The sequence below is a fragment of the Enhydra lutris genome, unplaced genomic scaffold (assembly GCF_002288905.1).
Source record: "Enhydra lutris kenyoni isolate GAN:26980312 unplaced genomic scaffold, ASM228890v2 scaffoldscaffold24, whole genome shotgun sequence".
Classification (NCBI taxonomy): domain Eukaryota; kingdom Metazoa; phylum Chordata; class Mammalia; order Carnivora; family Mustelidae; genus Enhydra; species Enhydra lutris.
The window spans coordinates 1850038-1862940 of record NW_019154108.1 but is presented as its reverse complement, the minus strand read 5'-3'; the positions used below and the strand labels follow the sequence as shown (position 1 = coordinate 1862940).

At 48.1% G+C, this 12903-nt stretch overlaps 1 protein-coding gene across 4 annotated transcripts in view; it reads left to right on the top strand.

Moving 5' to 3' along the window:
• The window catches only part of LOC111150760 (selectin P), a 42576-nt gene extending 33371 nt beyond the window's left edge, over window positions 1-9205 (top strand). For 3 of the 4 annotated variants that reach the window (XM_022508350.1, XM_022508353.1, XM_022508351.1), the window contains 7 exons: window positions 314-499; window positions 1812-2021; window positions 3002-3187; window positions 4194-4313; window positions 6541-6571; window positions 7587-7642; window positions 8514-9205. In XM_022508350.1, coding sequence (XP_022364058.1) covers window positions 314-499; window positions 1812-2021; window positions 3002-3187; window positions 4194-4313; window positions 6541-6571; window positions 7587-7641 — 788 coding nt within the window. In that variant the 3' untranslated portion in view covers window position 7642; window positions 8514-9205. The remainder of the gene's footprint in view (window positions 1-313; window positions 500-1811; window positions 2022-3001; window positions 3188-4193; window positions 4314-6540; window positions 6572-7586; window positions 7643-8513) is intronic. The other variant, XM_022508352.1, reaches the window with a different exon arrangement.
• The last annotated feature ends 3698 nt before the right edge of the window (window positions 9206-12903 follow it).

Below are 12903 nucleotides of genomic sequence, written 5' to 3'. Positions count from 1 at the left end.
GCAGGGTCTCCGAAGCAGAGGGGCATAGAGAAGGAGATGAAATTGTGGGTTCTTACGTGTGACTGCTTAAACCCTTGACTTCTTCGTTTCTGTAACTTCTCCCTACACCTTCAGCTGTGAGCCTGCCATCCCTTCCCCACCACTGCATTAAACGATCTGTCCTATTACTTGTGGAGTACCGGCTGCCTAGCGAAACACCTGACCTAGTAGATGCTCAGTAAATATTTGTTAGAGACATGAATGAATGAATTCGGTGCGTACCTGGCTTCTGAATAAACTTGAAGATTGTGACATAATTCGTTTGACTCTCCAGCCATCAAGTGCCCAGAATTACTTGCTCCAGAGCGGGGAAGCCTGGCTTGTGCTGACACGCATGAGGAGCTCAGGGTTGGCTCCACCTGCCGTTTCTCCTGTAACAAGGGCTTGAAGCTGGAAGGATCCAGTAATGTTGAGTGCACAGCTTCTGGAAAATGGACGGCACCTCCACCGACCTGCGAAGGTAAAATACTATACACTCACTGAGACAGCTCTTCTCCCGGAAATTTTCTTCAAAAATAACAAACACTTATAAAAGCTCTTACTATGTGACAGATACACGTTATAATACTATTGCTGTGAAAGCTCTTTTTCTTAGTCTAAAATGGGTCATCTACTGGAATCGAAGAAACACAGCCCATGGATTTAAAAGTTTGTAAGGAGTGACAGGACTTCTTATTTCTGTGATTAAAAAATATATGGATTCTTTGAAGATTTGCACTTATTTATGAAAGAGAGAGAGAGAGAGACAGTGCACAAGTGGGGGGAGGGGCAGAGAGAGGGGGAGAAGCAGGCTCCCCCCTGAGCAGGGAGCCTGATGTGGGGCTCGATCCCAGTACCCCGGGATCATGACCTGACCTGAAGGCAGATGCTGACTGAGCCACCCAGGTGCCCCAAGATCTATGGATTCTTAAGCAGAAATTTTCTTTCATAATGTTGGCCTCTTTTTCTCAGAGACCTTTACTGAGTTGATTGAATGGTCTCCTTCGCTTCATCACCAGGAGGGTCTGAGGGATGGAGTCACTGGTCCCATTTCTCAAATCAAGGAACTGAGGTTTTAGGTCAACGAGCATCCTCCTGCTACATAGAAAATCAGTGACAAAGCCGGTGATGTCACGCACACCTCACATTTCATGTGGACCTTCAGCCACCAGACGATGCCACCTCCCAACAAAGCAGCAAGGGCAGACAGTTAGCTTATGTATATCTGGTTTACGGCTGAATTTTTTACATTTCTGCACCAACTCTTCAATTTTTGTTTTGTTTTATTTTATTTTTAAATGTTGGTAACATTGACATCATGTCCCACCTTCCATTCTTCCTCTGGTCTAGAGAATTATCTATCCAAGGATAGATAGATAGATGATAGATATTTTTTTTGTTTTTTTTTTAATATTTTATTTATTTGTTTGACAGACAGAAATCACAAGCAGGCAGAGAGGCAGGCAGAGAGAGAGGAGGAAGCAGGCTCCCCGTGGAGCAGAGAACCCAATGTGGGGCTTGATCCCAGGATGCTGGGATCATGATCTGAGCCGAAGGCAGAGGCTTTAACCCACTGAGCCACCCAGGCGCCCCCTCCAAGGATATTTTTAGGTACTTTTTTTCTCATCTGGTTTTCCATACCTGAGATGAACAATTCCCCTTAACTTCCTTGAGGAGCTATTGCTAGAGCCTCCCTTGCTACCAGGGTGGAAGCCAGTTACTCCGTGTCAGTCTTAACTCCATTATGCTCCTTTGAATGGGAGCTCTTTAAAGAGAAACATGTTTTCACGCAGGCACAGTAATGGCTCGTACTTCAGAGGTCCGATGCCCAGCCCTCATCACGCCAGAGCAAGGAACCATGTCCTGTAGGCACCATCTGGGAAACTTTGGCTTGAACACCACTTGTTACTTTGGATGCAAAGCTGGATTCACACTCATGGGAGACAGTGCTCGCAGATGCAGACCTTCAGGACAGTGGACAGGAGGAACTCCGGCATGCAGAGGTAACAGGAAAGGGGCATGCAGCTCTGCTGCTGCCTTCCGGCTGGTGGCCACACTCGTCGTCGCACTGCCTGTTGAAATCCCATCCAGCCCAACGACCACTCCACATGTCAGCTCCCCCATGAAAGCTACACTAATCCCACTTGGTGGTAATGTGCCACAGGCATGTCACCTCTCCCCTTGCTATGTCATAAGTAAATGCCCTGGTCTCAAAGACATAAAGGAGGAAATGTTTGCAAATGTCCCAATGTATGAAAGCAACAAGCACGCCCAACACAAAACGAACTACAAAAATCATGAAATGACAAGTTGCAATTCCATGAATGAGCTGATAGTGTAAACATCCCATACTTTCCTAACCGGAACCTAGCGAAAAGGACGAGCCACGCGCGATGTCCCTGGAAAGGCTGTCACCCCGTACAGAAGTACTGGGTCTCTTCCGTCTTTGGGTTCCCCATGAGGACCCGGATGATGCTTTGGGAATGTTGCTCTTGCTCAGTAATGCTGGAGTTGATTTCCCGAGCTTTAGTTTCCATCCACGAGTTAAGGACAATAACCCGAAGTTCCCTGAAGGAAAGGTTAGAGAAGGCGACAGTCTCTACTTCCTTCGAGCTTCTGGAGGCAGCTGTGTTGAACAAGTATTAAATACTTTAATTAACACGTGCTGACATGCCGGCTAATTACCAGTGGTGCTGATCCAGTTAGAAGAGTAGTATTTTTGAGAAGTGAAATTCTGAGAATGGTATTTTTGTAGGTAAGATTGATGGAGCCATTAGTGGGTATTCGGTGAACGCTCCTCGGCGCCCATCCTGGCTCTCGGGCTGCTGTTCTCCGAGCGGACATCGCAGCACACGTGGTGCTGGAGGAGTTGGTGTGACTGTCAAAGTGGCCGTCGCCTTTCGGACCTGCTGGCAATGCTCGCAGGTCACAGAGGAGACTGTAAGCTCTGCTACCTTCATTCACGTGTTTGTTTTCCCTGCAGCTGTCAGATGCTCTGAGCTGCACGTGATTGAACCCGGCGGCATGAACTGCTCCAACCCCTGGGGCAGTTTCAGCTACGGATCAGCCTGTACCTTCTACTGTCCGGAGGGCCGGGTACTTAACGGCTCAGCGAGAACAGCATGCCAACAGAACGGCCGGTGGTCAGCTCCCATGCCAGCCTGCCAAGGTATACTTCCCACAGGGGTTAGGAAGTCACTTTGATAAGGAACGTAACAAAATCAGTGTTTCTTTTCTGTGTATTTCTGACAGTGGTCTCCCTTTCCATCACTGGGTTTCCCTGTGTGGATGAATGTTTCATGACAAATGGAGCAGAATCTCCTTGCCTTCCGCAGAGCAGTGGGAATTAAATTCAGTGACTCTGTGTAGACAGTCACCACTCCTTTCTCCGAGCTCAGATGTGCCAAACGAATCCTCTCATTTCGTTATAATCTGTGTGTAAGACATCCTGAAGTTTCGGAATGTTTTTAACCAGAGCTTACTTCATGCAGATTGCTACTTTACTATCTCAGAGAGTTTGGTTTTCCACACACCTCTGAAAACACATAGATCTTTTTAAATTTAGCTTCATGTCTTTGTAGGTTTATTCCGTACACCTTCTACGTTTTCATTTATTTCTCCACAGCTTGTCGCAACTACATTTTGTCATATACTGAATCTTTGGCCCCCAGAATTAACCATGGTTTATTTTACATGCTTAAACTTCCACTTCTTTCATCATTTTGTTCACTTTATTTTTTTTTTTTAACTTATTTGACAGAGAGAGAGAGAGACATCACAAGTAGGCAGAGAGGCAGGCAGAGCGGGAGGGGGAAGTAGGCTCCCCGCAGAGCAGAGAGCCCGATGTGGGGCTCGATCCCAGGACCCTGAGATCAGGACCTGAGCCGAAGGCAGAGGCTTTAACGCACTGAGCCACCCAGGCGCCCCCATTTTGTTCACTTTATTAAGTCCTTCCGCTGACGCCTTTGGACATTGTGTTGATATTTAAGCATTGGGAATAAAATAAAATGCTCCCCACACTGTTGGTGTAGTTTTATGTCTTCTAGATCTCTCCTGCCGGGAGCTTTGATAATCGTGTGTGGTCTCACAACTCACAGTCCTTGGGGCCCTCCTGGAAGAATGATGGTCCTTGGTACGACGCGCTTCTTACGCCTGCTTGTGTGTCTGTCCCGCAGCAGGGCCGTTGACAATCCAGCAAGCCCTGACTTACTTCGGTGGAGCAGTGGCTTCTACAATAGGTTTGGTGACGTGTGGGACACTCCTGGCTCTGCTAAGAAAGCGCCTCAGACAAAAAGGTAAATAGGAAAGTGTCTTCTTCTTTTCTTCTTTCTTGTCATTTGGGGAGGGGCCGTCAAACCACGACGTCAGTAGTCCATGTTTGAAAAACATTTTCCCTTAAAGAAAACAAGCCCAGGAGAAGTCATCTTGAGAGCTGACTGCCCATCACAATCACCTTTGCAAATGCAGAGGTCCTCATGTAGGGAGAGCTAGAGGCTGGCCTGGAAATCTGAATTTCTCAACAGCCCTCCCCTCTGAACTCTGATGAGGCCAGTTGACTCACTGGCATTGGAGGATCTCTGGTCTAGGTAGCCTTAGTTATCACCAGGACTAACTGGCAAGTGTCATGCTCTCCTCTTTCATCATTCTCTTATGTGACGGTCATTTGTTGACCCAGGGTGTTAGGTAGTTAGTGCTTCTGAATCAAAATCAAGTGCTTCTGGAGGAAGGGAGAAATGAAGCCAGAGGTGTAAGGAACGGCTGCTCAGTCATGACTGGTGTGACACACTGGGACATCTGTACGTTCCCATGAAAATGCCTGGAGCTAACACAGGACTGAAGCAGGGACGTGACCCCGTGGAGGAAGACCGTCTGTAAGGGAGATGTGTTTCCCAGGTTGTTCATCAGAGAAGGAGGTCTGGCCTAGGAGTACAAGAAGGGAACCATCCCTTAAGGGTTAAAGCAGTCTTTGTCTGTCTGCCCCAAATGTTCAGCCATCAGTTCAGAAACCTCTTTTCGTAGCTAACGTGTCTCTCCATCATTTCTCATGGAAGGGAACTAGGGGCATCTGAGGCGTCAGGAAGGCTCAGCTCAGATGCCCCAGTACAGGTAATGGCCACTTCTGACAGCAGCACCAGCTCCTCCAACATCACACATACTGCGATGTCAGAGAACAAAGGATGGGCGCTAGGATGTGCCCAAAGAACTAGGACGGGCACAGAGGAGCATTCAGTAAATACATACTAATGGCTCCATCAATCTTACCTATAGAAATACCATTTTCAAATGGTAAGGCTGTTGTAGCTGACGGGGTTCTCGCGGAACTGACGACTTGAGAACTGTTCTTAACTGCTCCACGGCAGAACCACTTGCTCTGTCATCTGAAGTTCTCTCCATGCACAGAGCCACATTGCACTGAGGCTGGTTTTCTAAAGTTCCTTCACACTCCTGGGAAGGGGTGTGGAGCACAAAGGACAAAGTGTGGTGCTCTGACGCTCTGCTTGACGACCAGAGAGCCACAACCAGTCCTTCGGTGGACCATTTGTGTTTATTTAACCAAACCCGGAGGGTTGCAGAAGGGGCTCCTAGTCTCCTAGATCCTACTCTCCATAACCATGTCGGAATCACACTATTCCTGCCTTTCCCCCAAGTTCTTTCTTCAGTCTGGGGACATTGCTAGAGAACCCTCCAGACCATGAAGAGGAACCAGCAGCCACCCATCCTCCAACATCTTTAATAATGAATAAACTCATTTGTGAGGATGGGGGATTTTTCCTTGACCTGTCCCAAGCTGATTTTAGCCTTTTTAAGATCCTGTGGTCAAATAATAGTAAAATGCTGCATACATTCCCTCTAAATTCAAAGTGCATAGTCCCTGTCACCTTGAAGGCTCAATAATGCCCTGTAATGAATATACTTGTTATCTTCATTTGATCTAATATTTTTAAAATTTATTTAGCCATGAGGTGATTTTCCCCTCTTATCTCTCCATGGGAGGTTGACAGGCCTGCTGCCATGTTAAAGCTTCCACTGTCAGCATCATTGTTTGGGTTAAGATGGGAGGCCCTGTTCACCTGTGTCACCAGAGAAGGCAGACAGCCCCTGTTAGGTTGGCGTGGATTTGTGTGATTAGCTGGGGGTGTGACATAGGTTGCAGTGATCGGGGGCCTCAAGGATCAGAGTAGTGGGTGTCAAGAACCGATGATCTCAACATCAACAACAACAACGACAAATAGCCAAGACGCTGAAGGCAGGAGCCGGAGGAAAAAGAAGACGTTGTCACTGAATGGGAAGAGAAGAAAGGGGAGAAGACTCTGGGTTACATACTGTCAAGTGTTTAATTTAGCCTAACAGAGGTCCTACCTCTCAGAGAGAGCTTGTTCTCAGTATACGCCTGATGATGGGCCCATCTGAAAATCAGGACACCGACTTTCCCAGCCCCTCCTACCACTGATGACCTTTCTCCTCCTCCTCCTGGTTTTTTTGTTTCTTTTCAACTGATTTGTGTCTTCTTGCTTATTCTAGATGATGGAGAAAGCCCCTTGAACCCTCAAAGGTAAGACAGACCTGTTTCAAGATTGAGTAAATGTGTCTAGTTTGGCTTTTTAATTCACTGTAATATGTCAGAATGATTACATGTAATGCCCCCTTTCTGCAACAGAGTTTTTGCCCTGTCCCCTTTATTAATTCTAAAGTAAAATACACAGATAACATATCCTAACCACACATAGTGTTTTTTAAGATCAGTAAGTGCCCTAATTATAAAGTAAAGGAGAAATGAAAGGGAAAGTGACAAATAATGGAAATAAAACGCTAGAGCCGAGGCACTATTTGGCCGGTTGCAGTGAGCACCTTTGGGTCAACAACCGTAAAGTCCAACAGTCAGGACGCTGTCTCAGACAGCGTCAGAGCCGTTGCCAACACCAGCCTGACTTTTTCAAGTGATGAATGACTCTGGTAGAGGGTTGGAAAACCTGTCATAATCTTCCTCAATTCATGTGGCAATTGTATTCTAAAAGATGCCAAAAAATATTATTTATATGTAAAGCAATTAAATTCTAGGCTCAGGGGTTATTCACCTACAGGAATATTGAATAGATATTCTAAAATTATGAGGAATGCCGGATAATTCTTTTGTGCTCTGTGCCTACTGCAGTATCCACCGCCCCTGGCCCTTTCCCACTATGTGTGGGTAAAATTCTTGATCCCTATGAAAATTTAAAAAACACCTGTAGGGGGCAGCACTACCATTCTTTGAAAACTGTTGCCAGAGGATCAAACATCAAGCCTGGGTATTTTCTAAGGATTCCTTCTCACCAAGAAGAGGCGTAGCAGGTACTCGGGTACCTAGAGCATCAACAATAACTTTGCATGGGTGTAAGTGCTGTGCCAATCACCCAGAGCTCCTAAGTGGGATCTCAGAAAGCTCTTGGGCATTTATTTTTGTTTCCCTTTTAAAGCAGAATTCCAGGGTGGGGTGGTACTCTGAGGTCTCCACAGGAATCATGTGCTGGACTATAGGCAGGGACCAGCACTGCGTAGTGGGTCATTTTTGTATTTCTCTTCCTTAGCCACCTGGGAACATACGGAGTTTTTACAAATGCTGCATTTGACCCGAGCCCTTAAGGTAAGTTACCTCTGAAGATATTTTTGAAGGAAATGGAACAGTAGGGGAAAGAGAAAGAATGTTAAACCTTGATGTTTCATTATATAATTAAACTATAGGTTTATAATATAATATATATATAATAAATATAATATAATATATAGTAAAATAGTTCAATTTTAAGTATGTATTAAGCTTTTAAGACTTGAAGGAAATTGTTTTGGCAGCTGGGGATAAGATATGTCACTAGAGTGACAATAGAAAGTTAAGTTTATATGAGGGTTCCCATTTCCTCCAGGCTAGAAATGTTCTAACAAGATATAACTATTTTCAGGATGTGTGACATTCCCATTAATGGCTGCTTGGAGGTATTAACAACCCCATGGCCTTGCCTGATGGCCAGAAGTCATGCTATTAGAAAAATTTTACTGACTTTTTTTTTTTTGAGATTTTATTTATTGGACAGACAGAGATCACAAATAGGCAGAGAGGCAGGCAGAGAGAGAGGGAGGGAAGCAGGCTCCCTGCTGAGCAGAGAGCCCAATGTGGGGCTCGATCCAAGGACCCTGACATCATGACCTGAGCCGAAGGCAGAGGCTTAACCCACTGAGCCACCCAGGCTCCCCTTACCAACTTTTATGGAGCCAATTCCCTCTGTGACTTGCTGGGACAACAAAAATAATCTGACACTCTCTTTCTTCCCAAAAGCTCCGTGAGTAGTGGAGTTTCCTAAGGAAAGTCTCCCAGATGGCAAAATGTCTGGAATCCAGAAAGAGACTACGTGGATCTTTAGGGGACAGATATGCTGAGCGCTCGCTGTCTTGCTTACAAGCTTGCTTGCTTTCTTTTAAGGAAAATCGATTTAGTTTAATTACTTCTGTCTCGTTTTCAGAGACTGTCCTGCTGGTCTCTTCACTCAACCTCCACAGGATCCTATTTTTGAGCATCCGGCTTCCTGCCAGGCTTGACTTCAGCTGCAGCATGTTTGCTGCGGTTTTCTGGAAATACTTGTTGTAAAAGGACATGGGGTTTCCTGCAGATTAGTTCTGGATGAGAGCAGAAGGATTGTGCCACAAGCCCAGACTCTCCAGCCACCACTCCTTCCTGCTCCGCCTCTTCCTTAAGCCCCGGAAGCCGGGGCTGGAGATCTGCCGTGGTCTGTGGGTTTTGCTGTCCCTTTCTTGACAGACTCAATAACCAGAGACCGAAGCATCTGGCTTACCAGAAGACCGGACTGTGGAAAAATAGAAATGCCTCTTTATTTTTGGACTGGAGGAAGGCGTACACTACTGGTTGGAAGGCAGCTGGTGTCTGTGACTTGAGGGCATTTCTGTAAGACCTTCTGGGGTCTCCAGTGATTGCTGTTTATGCAGCCCTATTACACCTGTGTCGCAAGGCTTCCAGAGAAGCCTCTGGAAGGCACCGGAGAGACCAGAATCAACATAGAGACCAGAATCAACATTGTGCCAGAAGACGGAGAATCAACATAGGAAGCCACGTGTCCCCTTCCCTTCACTGGTCACTCTCCTCAAAAGAACCTCAAGACCAAAATTCAAATGTGCAATTAAAAAGATTCTTCCCGAATGCCATGCTCTATTATTTGATGTTTTATTCAGTGGGATCTGTGTACATCATTTTGTTTACATCGATGTAAAGCACAATTACCGTTGTCCCAAGTACAGATTAACCTTTCAATCAGTCAGCAAATATATACCATATCACTGCCCACCACCCCCAGAATCAAAGAAGAAAAAATCAGAAAATTAGAGAAGCAGAAAAAATCCTCAACACTTGAACATCCTGTAAGGAAGAAGAGATGTTATTTATTAAATCACATGTTTAATATGTAGATTGTTGAAAGTTACATAGTAATCTGGAACTGATGTGAAAAGTAGAGAGCCAAACAATACAGTTATCTTGTCTCTGTGAAATGTGAGGCAATAAACGTATCATGCACAATGAACGACTCATGGGCCAATATGCAAATAAAATTGTGAAAGAGTCTAAAGGTTACAATAATTTTGCAAGAACTTTAGCAGTAAACTTGGGATTGAGGGACACACTGCTTTTTAAAGTTTCTCTCATATACTGTTGATAACACCTCTGCTTATCTTATGCCAATCACTAGGCTGGGTATCATGGGACAGTGGTTACCAGCCCTGTGTCAGAGTCAGAATCTACAATTTGTGGGGCGCCTGGGTGGCTCAGTGGTAAAGCCTCGGCCTTCGGCTCAGGTCATGATCCCAGGGTCCTGGGATCGAGCCCCGAATCCGGTTCTCTGCTCAGCAGGGAGCCTGCTTCCCTCCCTCTCTCTCTGCCTGCCTCTCTGCTTACTTGTGATCTCTGTCTGTCAAATAAATAAACAAAATCTTAAAAAAAAAAAAAAGAATCTACAATTTGTGAAAGCTACCCAGGGAATTCTGATGGTTGTCAGCTTCTATGGCTCTCACAGATACAGAAGAGTAAGACACTGTTGCGCTCTTGAACAGTTTATAATCTAGTCGGGAAACAATAGTTACCCACACAAATAGAGGGCATTTGATATGACTATCATATGTGAATATCGTGGTAGTTCATTAAATGGAAAAGGTCGGTTTCAGTCCAGAATTAAGGAGAGAGGGAGGACTCTGAACAGACACTGTTCCGCAACGAGGGAGGGGTGGGTATTCTAAGCGGACAGGGTATATCAGCAAAGGAGCAGACGGGACTGTGTGGAGGAGGAGTGAAGTGTGGAGAAGCCGGACATCATGGAGACCTCATGTGAGGTGCCAGGTTACAATGTAGCAGATCTATTGAGACAAACTGTAATTACGACAGAAGCTGGGAGCATGCCTGTGTGGCTCAGCCCATAAAGCCTCTGCCTTCGGCTCAGGTCATGATCCCAGGGTCCTGGGGTTGAGTCCCTTATCAGGCTCCTTGCTCAGCGGGGAGCCTGCTTTTCCCTCTGCTAGTCTCTCTCTCTCTCTGGCAAATAAATAAATAAAATCTTTTTTTTTTTTTTTTAAAAGACAAACTTGGAGGAATGCAGATTCAAGGAATCTCAGTTATAATAATGCTCAGGTTTCTCAGGTTTTCTATCAATAGCAAAATAAGATCTGATTTTTTAATTATTATGTTACGGTAGTCACCATACAGTACATCATTAGTTTTTGATGTAGCATTCCATGATTCACTGTTTTTGTGAAACACCAGTGCTCCGTGCAATATGTGCCCTCCTTGATATCCATCACCAGGCCAGCCCATCCCCCTACCCCCTCTCCTCTAAAACCCGCAGTTTGTTTCTTGGAGTCCACAGTTTCTCATGGTTCATCTCCCCCTCCGATCCCCCCCCCTTCATTTTTCCCTGCCTTTTAATGTCCTCCATACTATTCCTTATGTTCCACAAATAGGTGAAACCATATGATAATTGCCTTTCTCTGCTTGACTTATTTTACTCAGCATAATTTCCTACAGTTCTGTCCAGGTTGAGGGAAAAGTTGAGTGTTCATCCTTTCTGGTGGCTGAGTGATATTCCATTGTGTATACATGGACCACATCTTTATCCATTCGTCCACTGAAGGGCATCTCTGCTCCTTCCACAGTTTGGCGACTGTGGCCATTGCTGCTATGAACACTGGGATACAGGTGGCCCTTCTTTTCACTACATCTGTATCTTCCAGGTAAATACCCAGTAGTGCAATTGCTTAAGGCAGTGTGAAACAGCCAGATCCTCCAAGAAACCCAAGGAGCCCCTGAGGCAGGAAAACCCCAGTCACAGTAAACAGGTGTGCTGCACGCTCCGCTGCTAGGAATCAGAGCCCTCACAGTATCTTTCTCTCGTCCCAACAGGTGTCTCTGGAAAAGATTATCACCCTCTTGCTCAGATGTCAAAACTGAGCTCTAAAGACGTCGCGCCCCTGCCCACGCCGGCACAGCTAGTAAGTGGGACCGAGTCTGCTCTGCTGCCTCCGTGGCCGCGGCCGCGGCCGAACTGCACAAGGGTGGGAACCGGTGAGCGGTCCAGGCCCACAGACCCGCTCTGGGCCGTTACGGACCCGTGTACTCATCCCCTTGCTTCCTCACCGAAATGACGGTGGTTCGGTGCCCCTAACGAGGCATTACCCTTCCCCCAGATCCCAGGGAAACTGAGGCAGTAGAGGGCATGGGGTGAGGGTCTGGCAAACGTCAACTTGGCCCTGGCAGTTCACGGCGGGAGGTGAGGGAGGGGCCGCCGCCCTGGGGGCCCCAGCAGGTGCAGGCGCGGCCACGGTTCTTCCTGCGCCTCGCGAGTCCGCGGAGCCGGCGGGCTCTGCCCTGCCTCCACCTGCTCCCGCGCGCCGGCTCCGCCCCGAGCCTCGCGTCCCGGGGGCGCCGCGCCTGGCCCAGCCCGCGCCTGGGAGGGCGCTCGCCCGGAGGACCGCCCCGCTGCCGCAGCCCCGGCCCCGCACCAGCCGACGGCGGGAGGACACCGCCTCCCGCAGCCGCCCGGAGTGCACGCGCGCCCGGCCGCGTCCCCGAGCAGGGCAGCCATGGTCCCGCGCGGCCCGCGCCTCGGCGTCCTGGGCGTCCTGGCGGTCCTGGGCGCCTGCTGCGGGGCGGCGGCCGCGCGGCTGTGGCAGTTCTACGTGGCGGCCCAGGGCGTGGACTGGAGCTACCGGCCCGAGACCCCCGAACCCAGGTGAGGCGCGGACGGGCTGCGGGGAGGGACGGCGATCGCGCGCGGGGACGTGCCTCCCGCAGCTCCACCGCTTAAAACAAAAACAAACAAAAAACAAAACAGAAAAACCCCAACAACTTATTGCTCATTTTTAACCAAAATTGCTATTTTGCTTCTGACCGTAGAGTGCACCGGAGGCTCCGCGCGGTCGTCTGCGCGCGGCTAGAAGGGTTGGTTGATGGGGGTTTGTTGCTGGGGTCATGGGCTTGATCTGCGCGTTGGTTCAGAAGCTCCTGGCACGACCCCCTCGCGAGCCCCCCTGTAGAGTCCCTTCCCGAGTCCGAGGCGCCCGGGACTTTACGGACCCCCGGGCCGGAGCAGTGACCGGGTCCCCCGCAGCCTCCCGACAGCTGGAGACGCGCGCACCGTCCGCGGTCGAAGTGGGCTGTTCAGTGGCACTGGTCGAGCGGCCGTGGTTTTCGATTCTGGGGCTTTCCAGCGCCCACCGGGCCATAGACATGCCGCATTTTTGGTTTTTCACCTTTTCTTCCACTTCGTGGGACTCTTCGCTTCTGTCACATTCTTAGTCCCTGGGATCCCGTCTGCCCTGGCCAGTGTGGAAGGTCGCCGTGTAAGGAAACAGTGG